Genomic DNA, 18,082 nt, shown 5'->3' with positions numbered 1-18,082 from the left:
ACTGCTCCATAGGGTTTTCAAGGCCGTGACTTTGCAGAAGCAGATTTCCAGGCCTGTCTTCCGAGGCATCTCTGGGTAGATTCAAACCACCAACCTTTTGGCTAGTAGGCAAGTGCTCAACCATTTGCACCACCCAGAGACTGCTGTGATATAGCTATTAATAATTTTTTTTAATGGAAATCACCACCACCCGTCTGTCAGTTTGTTGTACTGTGGAGGCTTGCATGTTGCTGTGATGCTGGAAGCTATGCCACCGGGATTTCAAATACCAGCAAAGTCACCCATGGTGGACAGGTTTCAGTGGAGCTTCCAGACCAAGACAAAGACAGACTACAAAAAAGTTCTGGTGTTCTACTTCTGAAAATTAGCCAATGAAAACCCTATGGATCACAATAAAACATTGTCTGACTTGCTTCTTTGGACATGTCATCAAGGAGGGATCAATTGCTAAGAGGAGAACATCATATTTAGTGACGAAGAGGGCCACTGAGGGCAAGGGAGACCCTCAATGACATGAATCAGCACAGTAGCTGCAACAGTGGACTCGGGTCTGCCGCCAATTGTGAGGATAATTCAGGACTGGGCAATGTTTTGTTCCATTTACATAATGTCACATTGAGTCAGAGCCAACTTGCCAACAACTAACGATGAAAACCAAACTCGTTTCTCAGTGCCTTTCCTCTTTTTCTCCTGTAGAAAAACACGAACACTCCTTGAAACTGTCACCTTCATTGCTTTACCTGACTACTTTTTTATTTTTTGTGAATTCACTAGCTCCTCTTATTTCTTCCTTTCCCAAAATGTGGTCACATCATTTGCTTCATTCATTCCTCATCTCTCCGTCCTTCTCTCCTCTCTGCTCCCTTCCTTCCCACTCTTTCTATTTTTCTCCTCCTCAAACTCATTCACTCATCTAGTTTCAAGCCTCCCCACGATGCACACAGCTTTAAAATTTATATTCCCATCGCTCACAGTACAGTCATGATGATTTAGCTTGGCATATTTCTAACTTAGAAACTGACTTGGTTTACACTTGGTTGTCCTGCTGGTACCTGCAACCCAGCTGTCCAACGTGAACTGTCGTCCTTTCAGATCAGCGCCTCACCTCACCTCTGTCATTGGTGTAACTCTCCAATCACTTAACTGACAGCTCTTGCATTTCTCCAATGAGCAGTCAGGTCTGGTGACATTTTCTCCTGTCTGTTCCTCCTTGTCCATCCTCACCTCCAATGGCAATAGCAAAGCCTTTGAAATCTGTCACTTAAGCTCAAGGTCCAGTTCTGTCATTTATAAGCTGTGTGAACTTGTATATCATCTACCCTCTTAAAGACCCTGATTTTTATTTTCATTTTAGAATTGGGAAATAAAGTTAACCTTGCAGGGTGAAAATTAAATCAAATCTATACAGAATGGGTGATGGGTGTTGTTAGTTGCTGTCGAGTCAGCCTGCAACTCACGGCGACTCCATGCACAACAGAACAAAGCACTGCATGGTCCCGCACCATCCCCATGACCGGTTAAGCATGGGACTCTTGGGATCCATAGGGTTTTCGTTGGCTGATTTTTGAAAGTAAATCACCAGGCCTTTCTTTCTAGCCTGTCTTAGCCTGGAGGCTCTGCTGAAACCTGTTCAGCATCATCACAACAATCAAGCCTCCACTGACAGATGGGTAGTGTGGCCGTGCATGAGGCGAATTGGCCAGGAATTGAACCCAGGTCTCCTGCGTGGAAGGCAGGAATTCTACCACTGACCACCAATGGCCCCAAGGCTTACTGATTGTATATATGTGTATATTTTGTGTATATATATATATATATATATATATATATACATATGGAAACCCTGTGGCATAGTGGTTAAGTGCTACGGCTGCTAACCAAAGGGTCGGCAGTTTGAATCCACCAGGCGCTCCTTGGAAACTCTGTGGGGCAGTTCTACTCTGTCCTATAGGGTCACTATGAGTTGGAATTGACTTGATGGCACTGGGTTTGGTTATATATATATAGGAGCTCTGGTGGCACAGTGGTTAAGAACTGCAGCTGTTACTCAAAAGGTTGGCAGTTCAAATCTACCAACAGCTCTTTGGAAACCCTAAGAGGCAGTTCTGCTCTGTCCTGTAGGGTTGCTATGAGTAGGAATTGACTCAATGGCAATGAGTTATCTATCTGTGTAAATATATATATAAAGGTAGCTACACCATCACCCTCATTACCTTATACTACTTAGTATGACTACCCCAGCCAGTGACTCTTGGCATGTACATACAGAAGGCCCTCCCTGTGCAGGCTCTGAGAAAAGGTATCATCATATCTGGACCATGTTCCCACCAGGCTTGAGGCATCTTTAGCCCCTGTGCCCCAGAGCTCCCATCAGAGATGGCCTGCTTTTATCTTGATGGATTTATGATTTGCAGAGTGGGGGTGGGCGACCCACCAGTCCTCTGAATATGATGGTGTAATGGCACCATTTCTCAGAGCTTGCGCAGGGAGAGCCTTCTACGTGCACATGCTCAGAATCACTGGCTGGGGTAGTTATACTAATTAGTGTACGTAGAAGAAGATGATGGTGATGGTGGCTGTAGCTAAACTGAAACAAACTCAGTGAAGTCTAAGCATTACAGTCCATGTGGAAGGAATAGAGGAAGAAGGTTTCATATCAGAACCCAAGACATTTGCTGGCCTTGACACTTGACAGCCATAGGATTCCCTATAATTTTAAAAAACCCAAACCCTGTGTTGCTTAAAACAAAATGAGGACTGAGTAGTGAGAATGGGAATCTGGGTACGAGTGAGGACTGAGGAATGAGAATGGGAACCAGGGTAAAAATGAGGACTGAGAAATGAGAATGGGAACCAGGGAACCAATGAGAACTGAGGAGTAAGAATGGGAACAGCAGTGACAATGAGGACTGAGGAGTGAGTATGGGAATGAGGTAACAACCAGGACTGAGGAGTGAGAATGAGAGTGAGAGTAACAAAGAGGACTGAGGAGTGAGAATGGACACAAGGGTAATGATGCGAAAGACTGAGGAGTAAGTATGGGAACAAGGGTAACAATGAGGAAGGACTGAGGAGTGAGAATGGGCACAAGGGTAATGATGCGAAAGACTGAGGAGTAAGTATAGGAACAAGGGTAACAATGAGGAAGGACTGAGGAGTGAGAATGGGCACAAGGGTAACAATTAGGACTGAGGAGTGAGAATGGGTGTGAGGGTAACAGCGAGGACTGAGGAGTGACAACAGGAACGAGGGTAACAATGAAGACGGAGGAGGGTCATAAGATTGGTGTGATGAGAGTTATAGGGACTCAGGAATTTAGTTTTTTGGGGGGAAAACTACTAAGACCATTCACACAGCCACAACCCATCTGTCAGTGAAAGCTTGTGTTTTGCTGTGATGCTGAATAGGTTTCCGCAGATCCTCCAGACTAAGATTGACTAGGAAGAAAGGACTGGAAATCTACTTCCAAAACCAGCCAATAAGAACCTATATATTACACCGGTCTGATTTGTTACCTATTACGTGGATGGCGCAAGACTGAGCAGATTTCGTACCGTTGTGCATGGAGTTGCCATGAGTTGGAGACTGGTTCGATGCAGCTAACAACAATGAGTGGGTGGAAAACAGGTAAATAAGCACAATCCCTAAAAATGTTGTGAAGAATTGAAGGCACTGAATTCAAAATGTTAAAGGGCATTGGCTTCATCTCTTTCAGTTCTTTTGTGAATACTGGATGAATGAACATGCCAGTCCCGAGGATTGCACTGAAACACGCCAGGATCAACCCAGAGCTCAGGGTCTTTTTGGTCCTGTCAGTGACCCAAGGTCAGTATGGTTTTCTGATCAAGAGTGCATAGCTACCACACACATATCACTTAAGCTGCTGCTACCTTTCAGGAAAGAAGACCCCAGATTTGGGGATTTTATAGAATAGTGCATGGTTTTAGATTATATTGCCAACATGGGTTATCCAAATTTTATCTTGTTAAATAAGGACATTAAAAAAGAAGCAAGCATGTCAACAGCCAACATCATCCTAAATGGAGAGAGTTTGAAAGCCTTCCCCTTGAGACTTGGAACCAGACAAGGATGCCCTTTATCACCACTCTTATTCAACATTGTGCTGGAGGTCCTAGCCAGAGCAATCAGGCTAGATAAAGAAATAAAAGGCAACCACATTGATAAGGAAGAAATAAAAGTATCTCTATTTGCAAATGATATGATCTTATACACAGAAAACCCCAACAAATCCACAAGAAAATACTGGAATTAATAGAAGATTTCAGCAAAGTATCAGGATAAAAGATAAACATAAATTAGTTGGATTTCTCTACACCAACAAAGAGAACTTTGAAAAGGAAATCACCAAATCACTACCACTTACAATAGCCCCCTAGAAGTCAAAATACTTAGGAATAAACCTAATCAGAGATGTAAAAGACCTATACAAAGAAACCTACAAGACATTGCTGCAAGAAACCAAAAGAGACCTACAAAAGTGGAAAAACATACCAGGCTCATGGATAGGAAGACTCGACATTGTGAAAATGTAAATTCTACCCAAAGCGATCTACAGATACTATGCAATCCTGATCCAAATTTCAATGACGTTTTTTAACGAGATAGAGAAACAAATCACCAACCTCATATGGAAAGGGAAGAGGCCCTGGATAAGTAAAGCATCACTGAAGAAGAACAAAGTGGGAGCCCTCATACTACCTGATTTTAGAACCTATTATACCACCTGTCAAAACCGCCTGGTATTGGTACAACAACGTACATAGACCAATGGAACAGAACTGAGAACCCAGATGTAAATTCATCTATGTATGAGCATTTGACGTTTGACAAATGCTCCAAATCCATTAAATGGGGAAAGGACAGTCTCTTTGACAAATGGTGCTATCATAACTGGATATCCATCTGCAAAAAAAAAAAAATGAAACAAGACCATACCTCACACCATGCACAAACACCAACCCAAAATGGATCAAAGACCTAAATATACAATCTAAAATGATAAAGGTCATGGAAGAAAAAATAGGGACAATGCTAGGAGTCCTAATACATGGCATAAATAGGACACGAGCTGTAACTAACAATGCGCAAACACCAGAAAAGAAAGTAGATAACTGAAAGCTCCTAAAAATCACACATGCTCATCAATAGACTTCACCAACAGACTGAGAAAAAGATTTTGGCTACTTTATCCGATAAGGGTCTAATCTCTAAAATCTACAAGTTACCGCAACACTTCAACAACAAAAAGACAACCCAATTAAAAAATGGGCAAAGGATATTCAGGCAGCTAACAACACATACATGAGGAAAAGCTTAGCCATTAAAACCCGGTGCCGTCGAGTGGATTTGGACTCATAGTGACCCAATAGGACAGAGGAGAACTGCCCCATAAGGTTTCCAAGGAGTATCCGGTGGATCCAAACTGCCTCGACCTTTTGGTTATCAGACATAGATCTTAACCACTAAGCCACCAGGGTTTGCCATTAGAGAAATGCAAATCAAAACTACAATGAGATTCCATCTCACCCCAACAAGGCTGGCACTAATCCAAAAAACACAAAATAATAAATGTTGGAGAGGTTGTGGGGAGACTGGAACACTTATGCACTGTTGGTGGGGGTGTAAAATGGTACAACTACTTTGCAAATCGATTTGGCGCTTCCTTAAAAAGCCAGAAATAAAACTACCATACGATCCAGCAATCCCACACCTTGGAATATATCCTAGAGAAATAAGAGCCATCACACAAATAGATATATGCACACCCATGTTCATCGCAACACTGTTCACAACAGCACAAAGGTGAAAACAACCTAGGTGCCCATCAACAGATGAATGGATAAACAAATTATGGTACATACACGCAATGGAATACTTTACAGCAATAAAGAACAATGATGAATCCGCGAAACCTCTCACAATATGGATGAATCTGGAAGACATTATTCTGAGTGAAATTAGTTGCAAAAAGACAAATATTGTATGAGATCACTATTATAAGAAGTCAAGAAAAGATTTAAACACAGAAGGAAACACTCTTTGATGTTTACAAGGGTCGGGAAGGAGGGGGAGGGGGATTCAGTAGACAAGAATCACAAAAGAAGAAAAAAAAGCAAGCAAAATTCTATCAAAAACATTCAACTTCCATCCACTACAATCATTATTTCATAATGGAAATATTTTAACATTTAAAAATATGGAGAGAAATCAGAAAGCTAAATGCAAAATTACCATATGATCCGGCAATTTCACTCCTAGGTATATACTGAAAAGATGTGAAAGCAGGGACTCAACCAAACAGTTGTACACCAGCGTTCATTGCAGCATAACCCATGATAGCTGAAACATGGAGACAACCCAAGTGTCCATCAACAGAAGAATGGATAAACAAAGTATGCGATATCCGTACAATGGAATAGTACTCAACTGTAACGAGAAATGAAATTCTGATACATGCTATGACACGGATGAACCTCGAAAACATTATGCTGAGTAAGATAAATCAGACTCAGAAGGACAGATATTGTATGATCCCCCTTATATGATAGATCTAGAGTAGGCAGATCCATACAGAGAAAGTAGATTAGGGCTGAGCACTGGCTAAGGGGCTAGGAGAAGGAGAGTTGTTGCTGAAGCGACACTGGCTTTCTGTTAAGCTGATGAAAAAGCTTTGGAAATAAATAGCAGTGAGGGTGGCACAACATGGTGAATGCAGCCAGTGCCACCGAATCAGATACTCAAAAATGGTTAAAATGGCAAATTTTATGTTATTTCTTGCAATAAAACACATTTTAAAAAATACAGGATGGAAATATATACTTTGAAACAAGGTTATGTATGTTGAACACACTTAGATTTATGAAAATCTCTTTACGTGTTTTTCTACTTTTCTCATTTCACCAGCTAATGGTAGAAAATGGCATGAAAAGTCACAACTGATTTAGAGCATTCTGGAAGCATGTATCAATCTCACTTTACTTGGATCCACAATCAACAGCCATGGAAGCAGCAGTCAAGAAATCAAAAGATGCATTGAGTTGGGCAAACCTGCTGCAAAAGACCTCTTTAAAGTATTGGAAAAGCAAAGATGTCACATTGAAGACTAAGGTGTGCCCGACCTAAACCATGATATTTTCAATTGCGTTATACGCATGCAAAAGCTGGACAATGAATAAGGAAGACCAAAGAAGAGTTGACAGCTTTGAATTATGGTGTTGGTGAAGAATACTGAAAATACCACGGGCTACCAAAAGAACTAACGAATCTGTCTTGGAAGAAGTACAACCAGAATGCTCCTTAGAAGCAACGATGGTGAGACTATGTCTTACATACTTTGGACATATCATCAGGAGGGATTAGTCCTTGGAGAAGGACGTCATGCTTGGCGAAGTACAGGGTCATTGAAAAAGAGAAAGACCCGTAACAAGATGGATTGACACAGTGGCTGCAACAGTTGGCTCAGGCATAACAATGATTGTGAAGATGGCGCAGGACCAGGCAGTGTTTCGTTCTGTTGTGCTTGGGGTTGCTATGAGCTGGAACCAACTTGATGGCACCTAACAACACCACTCTCTGTGCTAAGATCTTTTGTGTCTATTACTCCATTTGATTCTCATAAGAACTCATTTTTGCAAATGAGGAATCTGACACTCAGCAAAATTCAGAGACTAGCCCAAAGTGGCCTAGCCAGTAAAGGAGTGGAGCTGGGAGGCCGTGGTCTCTGCTCTGAGGGATTCTCAACCGCAACAGTAGAATGTTCTGTCGCCCACGTGAGTCTCATCCAACACTTCGCCCCTCCCACTGTTTCACACAAGAAACCAGTTGGCAGTGTTGTTGTTCACCACATACTGCTGCATTTGTAAAAGAAAGAAAACCATGTCCAATCCTGTACCTTCAGATCGTCCAGGTTCGATGGAAGTGGGCCTGGCTTGAGAGAAGAAACACCAGTTTGCCCAGAAAAACTGTTTTTGACAGGAGACAAAGGAGTGTTGCTTAATGGTGTTGAAGGAGTGTTTGAATTTCGCATCATCTGTTCGCTCGTTTCCCTGAAAAAACAAACAAAAAACAAAGAGACAAAGGGGTATTTAAAATACTGTCGAATATATTGAGATCTAGTACAGAAACTAATTGCTTACAAGGATCGGGCAGGCAGGGTGAAGAGAACAGCGCAGGCTAGAGGGCAAGTGACACTCCAGCTTAGTTTTGGGAGACGAGAGGGAGTGGTGGAGACTGTGGCATAGGGAGAGTGCACGGCCATCAATGGTTTAGCAGATGCTCTCAACTGGGAGAGCGTGCACAGGCTGTGTGAAGCTGGATTGAGCTCAGCGCTCAATATAATTGGCAGGACCTAAGGACGAGGAGAGACAGGTGAGGGAATCCACGTACCTTCTTTTTAGTAGAGGAGACTGACCATTTAAAAGGTGACCTAGCAAGTGGTCACAAAACCTATGCTCAAGAGTCAGTCTCTGAAGCTGCCATTCAATCACTCAGCCCTGCTGCTCCCCAAGCCCTAAGTGCCGAGCCAATTCACGGCCCATGGCGGATACTGGGTTGTTCACAGCTCTGACATTATATCCTTGGACAGTTTCTCCTCTCTGTTCCACCATTCATTTTGGCAGTGCTCAGGCAAACATTCCTGCTTCCCAAAGAGGCCTCTGATCAGGGGCATTGCTTCACATGCTTCCTCCTGGCCTCAGGTCCCTGCACAGGTGTGCGTGGTCTCTGAATGTTCAGAACGATCTCTTGGCCATAGTGGCCAAGGATGTGGTGCCATCCGGGTCACGAGGTGCTGGCCAGGGTGCTGAGGCAGAGAAGGCCTTCCCCGGCCCCGCCCCCAGCCACCGCCCGCCCGGGCTCCCGACTGACCTGAGCGGAGCCTGCTGGGCCCCGTGGTAGCTGAAGTGGTGCCGCTGCTGCTGGTGGTTCAGGATCTGGAGCTGCAGGAAAAGCTGCTGCTGCTGGAGCAGCCGGGCGTAGGCCGAGTCCATGGGCGGGGGGGACTTCTCGGCCTTCTGGTCTGGGGGGATGTACTGGTGATACTTGAGCTTCTTCACCTTCGGCTTAGGGTCCTTGGGCTTTTTGTGGCGGTTCTTACTGTCACTCAAGGACTTAGACTGCAGAGAGGATAAAGACACGGCACGTGCTTAGGAGATGGATGGGAATATGGGAATACCTTGGTATGGTGGATCTACCGTGAGAAGGTTTGGCCTGATGGGCATTCTAACCCCAGAAATACCCATACCAAAAACCTATTGCCACCGAATTGAGTCTGACTCATAGCGACCCTACAGGACAGAGTAGAACTGCCCCATAGAGTTTCCAAGGAGCGCCTTGTGGATTTGAACTGCCAACCTTTTGGTTAGCAGCTGTAGCACTTAACCACTATGCCACCAGGGTTTCCAACCCCAGAAATACAATCCCCAAAATATAGCAAAGGCACTAGGCACAAAGAAATCCTAGAACTAAATATGCATTGTGTGAATGAACAAATCATTGCAAGTGGGATGACACTCCTTAGGCGGAGACTCATGAATCTTGGCAGTGGCTGCAGGATTACTTACTTGCCAGGTGGACAATGGGGTGTTAGGCTGTGTTTCATCAAGTGCGCTTTCCTACTCCCAGCCCACGAATGGCCTAAGAAGGCATGTGCTCAGGTGTGTGACTGATTCGTAAGCTCTTTCCTATGTGTACACGTAATCACTTCAGTCACCTATCGGTCAGCTTGTCGTTCTGTGCAGGCTTGCATGTTGCTATGGCTCTGGAAGCTATGACACTGGGATTTCAGATACCAGCAGAGTTGCTCATGGTGGACAGGTTTCAGTGGAACTTCCAGACTAGGAAGAAAGGCCTGGCAATCTAGCTCTGAAAATTGGCCAGTGAAAATCGTACGGGTCACAATGGAATATTCTCTGATATAGTGCTGGACCAAAGGGTCGGCAGTTCGAATCCACCAGGCGCTCCTTGGAAACTCTATGGGGCAGTTCTGCGCTGTCCTATACGGTCGCTATGAGTCGGACTCGACTTGACAGCCCTGGGTTTGGTTTTGGTTTATAGTGCTGGACGTTGAGCTGCCAGGCTTGGAAGGCACCCACGAGCTGCAACTCAAACATCCCAGTGATCATGAAAATGACACAAGACTGGGAAACATTTCGTTCTGTCATACACAGGTTGGAGATGACTCAATAACAACAATATCCCTACGTTGTTGTTAGTTGCCATTGAGTCTATACCTATTTCTATTTTTATATTCTGAAATCAAAAGGACTCCATATATTAGGAAGCAGTACATTCATACTTTAATCAAGTAAATAATACAAGCTTCCAAACTCTGATTTTATTTTAAAAGGTCGAAATGAAAAAAATGGGCGTCATGACAAGTTTTTTGAAGATTTGGGAACAAGGTGAAGAGTAGGTGTGGTACCAGAAGTGTCCAGGAGAGGGAGCGCCTGAATAGTTGGCAGGCGCAGTCTGACTGGCTGCTTTCCCATTTCAACCTCAAAACACTTCTCAATGTGACCTTATCCAAAGGAGCCTACAACTTGCTTTTCTCTGACTCAGCGCTTTGCACCCCTGAGGCCTTTTTTCTCCAGGGGACTTCTTCCTGGAGACTAATGAATGATGAGCACCAGTATTCCCGTGTGCTGGCGGTTCCTGCTTTCCTGCTCCTGATGGGAGGTTTTTGGACCTGCACGTGGAGGCTCTCTGCAGGGTGCCCACCACTGGCTCCACCCTGCTCTGCTCCAGCTTAGCTTCTGTTCCCACCCCATCCTAGGCTTGCCTTCTCCTGGAAGGGCCGGACCCGAGCCCTGGGTCTAGCAGCTAAACCAAGGATTGAGTTTTCCCTGCCTGTTGCCTTAGCACAGGGACTCTGTGCATTCCTGAAAACACTGAAACCAGACCATTTTCTCTGGATAGTGAGGGACAGAGACAACTATGTACTTTCATTCTTTTTGAGCCCAGGGGGTACCAGACAAAACAAAACAAAACCCAAACCCGCTGCTGTCAAGTCAGACTCAATGACCCTATAGGACATAGGAGAGCTGCCCCACAGGGTTTCCAAGGCTGTCATCTCATAGAAGACGACTGCCACATCTTTCTCCCACGGAGTGGCTGTTGAGTTCTAACCACCCACCTTTTGGTTAATTACCACGCCACCACGGCTCCTTCAGGGGATACTAATGTTGTATTATCAAGGCCAGTTGCCCTCCAGTTGACTCTGACTCATGGCGACCCCATGTGTGTCAGAGTAGAACTATGCTCCATAGGGTTTTCAATGGCTGAGTTTCTTTCGAGATGCCACTGAGTGACTTGAGCTTCCAGCCTTTTGGTTAGCAGCCAAATAAGTTAACAGTTTGCACCGCCCAGGGACCCTGCTGTATTATTAGTACCTTAGAACAGCACGGCCAACAGAAGAGGCGCGTATTCATCTTTCTAAAGCAGCAAACAAACAAAAAAAACCCAAACCCATTGGCATTGAGTGGAGTCTGACTCATGGCAACCCTATGTGCTCCAGACTAGATCTGCTTCATAGGGTTTTCTTGGCTGTAGTCTTTACGGGAGCAGATGGCCAGACCTTCTTTCTGCAGTAGACCTGGCAGGCTCGAATCCTGAGCAGCTGAGTGCAAACTGTTTGCGCCACCCAAGGACCTAAACCAGAGGTGAGCCAAACTCCAGTGCTTAAAAACTTAGGCATAAATGTGTGGACCAGGCTAGTGTAGTGTGAGAGGCCAGGAGTCTGGGTCAGTGGCCAGAGAGTGTGCGTCTTCCTAAAAGGCATCCAGACTCAAGCCTGCACAAAAACATGGGTCTGCTGAACACCCCATCAGCTCATGATTCGCTTGCCAGTCCTGGCCTGCATGGTAAAGTTCAAACTCCGTAGTCAGCCAAGGAAGACAGTTCATCGAACGGCCTAAACCGCCTGCCCCCTTTCCGATAGCTTATACTGTTTGCCTCTTTTCTGAGCAATTTTCTGCTTGTTTGGAACCTGGCCTCTGCTGTTTATCCACCACGGCCAGCTTAACCCAGTGACGTCTCTTCCTCCCGCTGTACTTTCCGTGTGGCATTTTGAGGCTGTCTGATCATGGTCACAGCTCTGCAAATGCTACCGATGGGGTGGGAGAGGCTGCCATCAGGCCCCCAATCTGCTCCCTAAGCCATATACTCTATGCCACCTGGGGAAGGGGCATCTCTTTTTATTGGGGTAAAATACACAACATAAAACTCACCTCTTTAGCCATTTTAGAGTGTACAATTCAGTGGCAGTCAGTACGTTCGTTACGTTGTACAATAATCACTACTATCTAGTTCTAGAACATTTTTATCACCGTAATAGGAAACCCCAAATCCATTAAGCAGGCACTCCCCATTCCCACCCCCGCCCCAGCAACCACTAATCTGCTTTCTGTCTCTATGGGTTTGGCTGTTCTGAATATTTCGTATAAAGGGAATTATACCATATGCGGCCTTTTGGGTCTGGCATCTTTCAAGGTTCATCCATGTTGTAGCATGTATCCATACTTCATTCCTTTTTACGGCTGAATAATATTCCATGTGGACTATTGTAGATATGTTACAACTTGTTTGTCGATGATCAGTGGATGCACGTTTGGGTTATTGGCTATTGTGAATAATGTTGCTATGAGTATTCGTGTGTATGTTTGTGTTTGAACACCTGTCTTCCGTTTTTTTGGGTATATACCTTGGAAGGAGCCCTGGTGGTGCAGTGATGAAGCACTCAGCTGCTAACTGAAAGGTCAGTGGTTCAAACCCACCAGCTGCTCCATGGGAGAAAGATGTGGCAGTTTGCTTCTGTAAAGATTTCAGCCTTGGAAACTCTATGAAGCAGTTCTACTCTACCCTATAGGATCAGTACTGAATTGACTCGATGGCAATGTTTTTTTTGTTTTTTAATATACCTTGGAGTGGAATTGCTGGGCCATGTGGTAACTGTATGTTTAATTTATTGAGGAACTGCCAAACTGTTTTCCAAGGTGGTTGCACTATTTAACATTGCCACCAGCAGTGTATGGGGGTCCCAATTTCCCACACATCCTCGCCAACACATTATTTTTGTATTTATTTAAAATTATAGCCACCACAGTGGGTGTGGAGTAGTATCTCCTTGTGGTTTTGATTTGCATTTCTCTAACGACTAATGATGTTGAGCACCTTTTCCTGTGCTTGTTGTCCATGCATATACCTTCTTTAGAAAAATGTCTACTCCAGTCTTTGGGAGCCCCTCTTTCTTACCTGTACACAGCCCTATACGAGCGAGTGGTGGCCCTCAGATGCCAACTGGACAGGAGGCTCCTTGAGAGCAGGAATTATGCTTTATTCAAATATGATACATACCCCCTGGGAGCCTGTATTGACAGCACCTATCTCTTACATAGGATTTTACAGTTTTCAATGAGTATCCTTGTACATTCTCTCATTGGCCTTATAAGAATCCTATAAGGCCAGTAGGGCAGAGATCTTTTTCCCTAACTTGCTTGCCTCCTTCTTTATGAAGCCTTCTAGTATCTCTTACCTTGGAGATGATGACTACCTAACAACAGGCAATGCACAGGCACTGACCAGTCAGGAATTGTGTTGGTTTTCACCTGACCCACTGTCCCAGCTGGCTGTCAATCCCCCTCTTCACTGAAACTGATCAGTCCTTCCCCTGCGCTCCTATCACATGTTCTTAGTACAGTGAGGCTGCACACTTTGAAGATCTGAATTATGCAATATTAAATATTTCCACAGGAATTAATAAAACATCCCTTTATACACAGTGTTGGAAGAAATGTGAATCATCTCCTCTGCCACAATGAACAAAATTCGTCAATAGTCCCAGAATTTCAAGGCTGGTGAGCTGAGAGAGCCTTAAGCTGGGTTTAAGCTGTTGTTGTTTGGTGGGGGAGCTTTACTGGGGGGCTGAAATGCCTTCTATCCATGTAGGACATAAAAATCGCTTTTCTTTATTTGCCGTGGAGAGGATTATAGGACTATTATTTTGACATTGATCCTTACTTCAATTTATAACTTTTAATATCTCTGTATATCTATCTGTGTCCCTCTCTGGGGAAATCCTGGTGGCGTAGTGGTTAACAGCTATGGCTGCTAACCAAAAGGTTGGCAGTTCGAATCCACCAGGCGCTCCTTGGAAACTCTATGGGGCAGTTCTACTGTGTCTTACAGGGTCGCTATGAGTCAGAATCGACTTGATGGCAATGGGTTTTTTTTTTCTAATTGTCTCTCTGTGTCTCCAGTAATAGTCATTTCAGCATTCACTAGGTGGTGGCGCTAGAGCTGAAAAAACATGCTTCCACATCAGTTAGAAGTTATATAGGATAAAATACTATGAAGAAAGCCAAACGACTATTAGGCAGTTAACTTAGGAGAGAGCACTCTGGAACTATTAGATGTAATGGTTTTAATAGAAAATTAAATAGAAAATTTAATTTTTAATAGAAAATTAAAGCAAAAGTATGCTAGTGTAATGCTTATAGATATCTGTTTACTATGAGTGTAACCGTCCTCCTCCATCTTTATTTCCATGGGGAGACTGGCTTGAATGATATGTTTTACATTATGCGAGGTCTTCAGAGCTGCTTGCCTTGCTTAAAATTCAACTGCCCTATACCTATAACTCATGTGTGCATTGCACTCAACCATGTCTCTCTCTACAAAGAGCTTAACGGGGTCTTCTAAGTGGAGAGCATGCTGTGCTCCTAAGGCAACGGAGACACGGGGGCCTCTCCTCTGCCGGGAACCCACACTGTGCTGCGTGGAGAAGAGATTAGTGCACGCACACCGCCGGCCGTATCTCAGCTCCTGCCTCGGGTGGCTCCTAGTGGGCTGTACCTGGCCGTGGGTCCCTGTGACCTCCTCATGGTGCAGAAAGCTCTGCACCGAGCTGGCTCTGTGGGCTGCATGCTCGGGTTGAGGGGGGGACGTGGAGGCTGACCCCTACCTTGACAGCAGCATGCACGGGCATTGGGGTGCCGAGGGGGCCCAGGCCCTGCTTCCCAGCGTCCGACTGGTTGCCTGGCTGCGATGCTGAGTCATTCCTGTCATTTTCTGAGCCAGAAGCAAGATCCTGAAATCCAAATATCAGCGTTAGGGTGAGGAGGGAATGCCAAATGACGCAGCTTTAACTCCAGCTTCTTACCCTAGTAGGTATCAGGGGTCTTGTATATCATTTGTCATCCAATGAGGACACTTAGGAAAGAGAAAGGGGGCTATATTAATTATGTAATTATTCCAGAAAACCAGTGTGAAGCTGGCCTGTTCTAGGCAAACCTGAACATCTGGTCAGAGGCTTAGTGAGGGGGGATTACCCAAGAACCCACTGCCTGGAATCATTCCGACTCAGCTACCACAGGGTTTCCAAGGCTGTAAATCTTTAGGGAAGCAGACTGCCATATCTTTCTCCTGCGGAGCTGCTGGAGGGTTCCAACTGCCCACCTCCTGGTTAGCAAATGAGTGCTTTTAACCTCTGTGCTACCAGAGCTCCTAAGGGGGGATTAGAGGGTGTAAGTCAAAGGGGTTATCAGGTGAGGCTGGCTGGTGAGTCACCGCCCCCTCCCTTGAAGAGCAGTGGGGGTACGCGGTGGGTGGTCACAAACTTAGAGACTGCCCCTGGGCGCTTGTTATCCTCGCTGGGCCTCTGCATCTGGTAACCCCGAGTGAAGAGTCCACCTGTCTGGGACAAGTCTCACCTGTTGGACTTGACAATAGTCTGGACAAAGAGGGGAGCAAGGAGGAGCAGGGGTAGGTACGTTGGGGAAAAGCAGGAGGATGAAGAAGGCAGAGAGAAAGATTGTTGGCAGGTAGAGGGAAAGCCTGTGTGTTAAAACCCTAACCAAATCACGGGCTGCCTAGTCGAGTTCCACTCATGGCAGCGCCACGTGTTTAGAGTAGAACTGTGCTCCATAGGGTTTTCAAGGCTGCTGCCTTTCAGAAGCAGATTGCCAGCGCTTATCTTCCAAGGTGCCTCTGGGTGGGTTTGAACAGCCAACCTCTAGGTTAGTAGCAAAGTGCTTAACTGTTTGCACCACCCGGTGACTCGACATGTTAGAGCAAAGTAAAGCCTTTGTGAGATGCAGGTTTCTGCCCACAGCGACTCCTGGAGACACGTCATTTTCTTCTCTGCCTCTTCTGGATTCCTCTGCTGTGACTGTGACCCAAATGGGCAGTCCAGGGGCTGCTCAGGACCTCTTAACGATGGGAGCAAGGAGTAAGTACCCTTTCCTGAGCCCTCCCTGTAGGATCCTTGCTTTCAGAGCCTCAGCTTCCCCATTTGTCAAACGGGGTTGCTGGGTGAAATGAAACAACGACTTTTGCATTCTGCCTGGCCTTGCTCAGTGAATGCCCCCTTCTTCCCCTCCTCACCTAGGGTCTTCTCAAACGTTCCTAAATCAGAAGAGAGGAATTTACTGTCAGAATAACACACACAAATGGCCTGATAGACTGTTTGATGTTATCAAAGAAGTTGGGCTGTGAAGACCAGCCGCAGCATGCAGAGGAAGGAAAAACACTTTGATTATAAACTCTTGCACAATAGACGTTATGAATATTTGTTCTGCTTTCCCTCCCATTCTACATTTTTTCCTTGGCACTCTTGGAAGTCTTTGGTTCAAAGGAGTGAAAAATTGCATGACAACCACCAGTAACTAGCATGGTTTCAGGAAAGAGGGCCTGGGATAATAATTATTATAACTGTCCCTGATACTTGTATGGTGTTTTACAGCTGGCAACATGTGTTCAAATAAAATACCCAATTTCAATCCATGGAACAATCCTGTGAGGTGGGAGAAGCAGACCCTCCCTGCTGCAGGGTAGGGGGGTTGAGGTCAGCAGGGTTTGCTCAGAGCCAGGGCCTGAAGAGTTCACCTCTCCCTCCTGCGCTTCACCTGTGTGTGTGGACGCCCAGGCCTGTCTCCTCCTAGGGCCTCCACGAATACTGTGGGGCTAGGCTGTGGAAAACCGGGGACAGTGGTGGCTCAGTGGGAGAGTCCTCCCCTTCTGTGCGGGAGACCTGGGTTCCATTCCCGTCAACGCACCTCACACACAGCCAGCACCTGTCTGTCAGCGGAGGCTTGTATGTTGGTTGCTATGATGCTGAACACCTTTCAGTGGAGCTTCCAGACTAAGATGGACTAGGAAGAAAGGCCTGGTGACCTACTTCTCGAAATCATTCAATGGAAACTCTGGATCACAACGGTTCTGTCTGCAACGGATCATGGCATTGGTGCAGGACTGGGAAGCAATTCGTTCTGTTGTGCCTGGGGTCACCATGAGCTGGGGACTGACTCATGGCTGCTAACAACAACAAGGCAGAAGAAAACTCCCGTCAAGCTTCCAGAGGGGGGCCTCTAGGGGTTGGTGGGGTCTCTGTGATGCTCCTGGAGCTCACACAGTTATTAGGCCTCACGGAGCCTTAGTTCCTCTTCTGCCAGAACCGATGCCAATAATACCTCCCTGGAGGGGACTGTGGAAACCCTGGTGGTGTAATGGTTAAGTGCTACAGCTGCTAACCAAAGGGTCGGCAGTTCAAGTCTGCTAGGTGCTCCTTGGAAACTCTATGGGGCAGTTCTACTCTGCCCTGTAGGGTTGCTATGAGTCAGAATCGACTCGACGGCACTGGGTTCGGCAGTTCGAAGGGGACTGTGACACCAAATGAGAAAGTGTGAAGTGCCGAGCTCTCTTCCTGGTACAGAGGGGGCACACTGTTGCTGTTGTTATGTTATTATTCTTTATCACCCTTAGAAAGGGGGAAGATGGTAAACGTGCTTGGAAGACCCTGTTCAGTATCTGCTCCTCACTTCTTGAGGGTTTGTGGGTTCGTCTAGCAGGAGTTTGGGTTGGGGCTGGAAGTGGACTTGGTAGTGGCCTGGAGGCTGGAAACTTGACAACTGTCAATCGGACACGGCCTCTTTGCTTCGTAGCCAACTGCACTTCCTTTTCCCGCATCCCCAAGGACCCTACAGTGAGTGACTGCTCACTCACTTGAAGCTAGTCCTGCTCCAGAACTTTCTAGCTGGGAGATTGTAGACAAGAGTCATCTAAGTTCACT

The 18,082-nt window shown here is 45.6% G+C and overlaps 1 protein-coding gene across 3 annotated transcripts in view; it reads right to left on the bottom strand.

Annotated features, from left to right (window-relative positions):
- MYOCD (myocardin) overlaps nucleotides 1-18,082 on the bottom strand; it is a 122,548-nt gene that overhangs the window by 21,635 nt on the left and 82,831 nt on the right. For all 3 annotated transcript variants that reach the window (XM_010596619.3, XM_010596620.3, XM_010596621.3), the window contains 3 exons: nucleotides 14,978-15,103; nucleotides 8,887-9,134; nucleotides 7,913-8,066 (listed from right to left, as the gene is read on the bottom strand). In XM_010596619.3, the coding sequence (XP_010594921.1) occupies nucleotides 7,913-8,066; nucleotides 8,887-9,134; nucleotides 14,978-15,103 (528 nt within the window). The remainder of the gene's footprint in view (nucleotides 1-7,912; nucleotides 8,067-8,886; nucleotides 9,135-14,977; nucleotides 15,104-18,082) is intronic.

Source organism: Loxodonta africana, chromosome 18 (genome assembly GCF_030014295.1).
Source record: "Loxodonta africana isolate mLoxAfr1 chromosome 18, mLoxAfr1.hap2, whole genome shotgun sequence".
Taxonomy (NCBI): domain Eukaryota; kingdom Metazoa; phylum Chordata; class Mammalia; order Proboscidea; family Elephantidae; genus Loxodonta; species Loxodonta africana.
The sequence above is the reverse complement of the archived record's forward strand: the minus strand, read 5'-3'. Positions and strand labels throughout refer to the sequence as shown.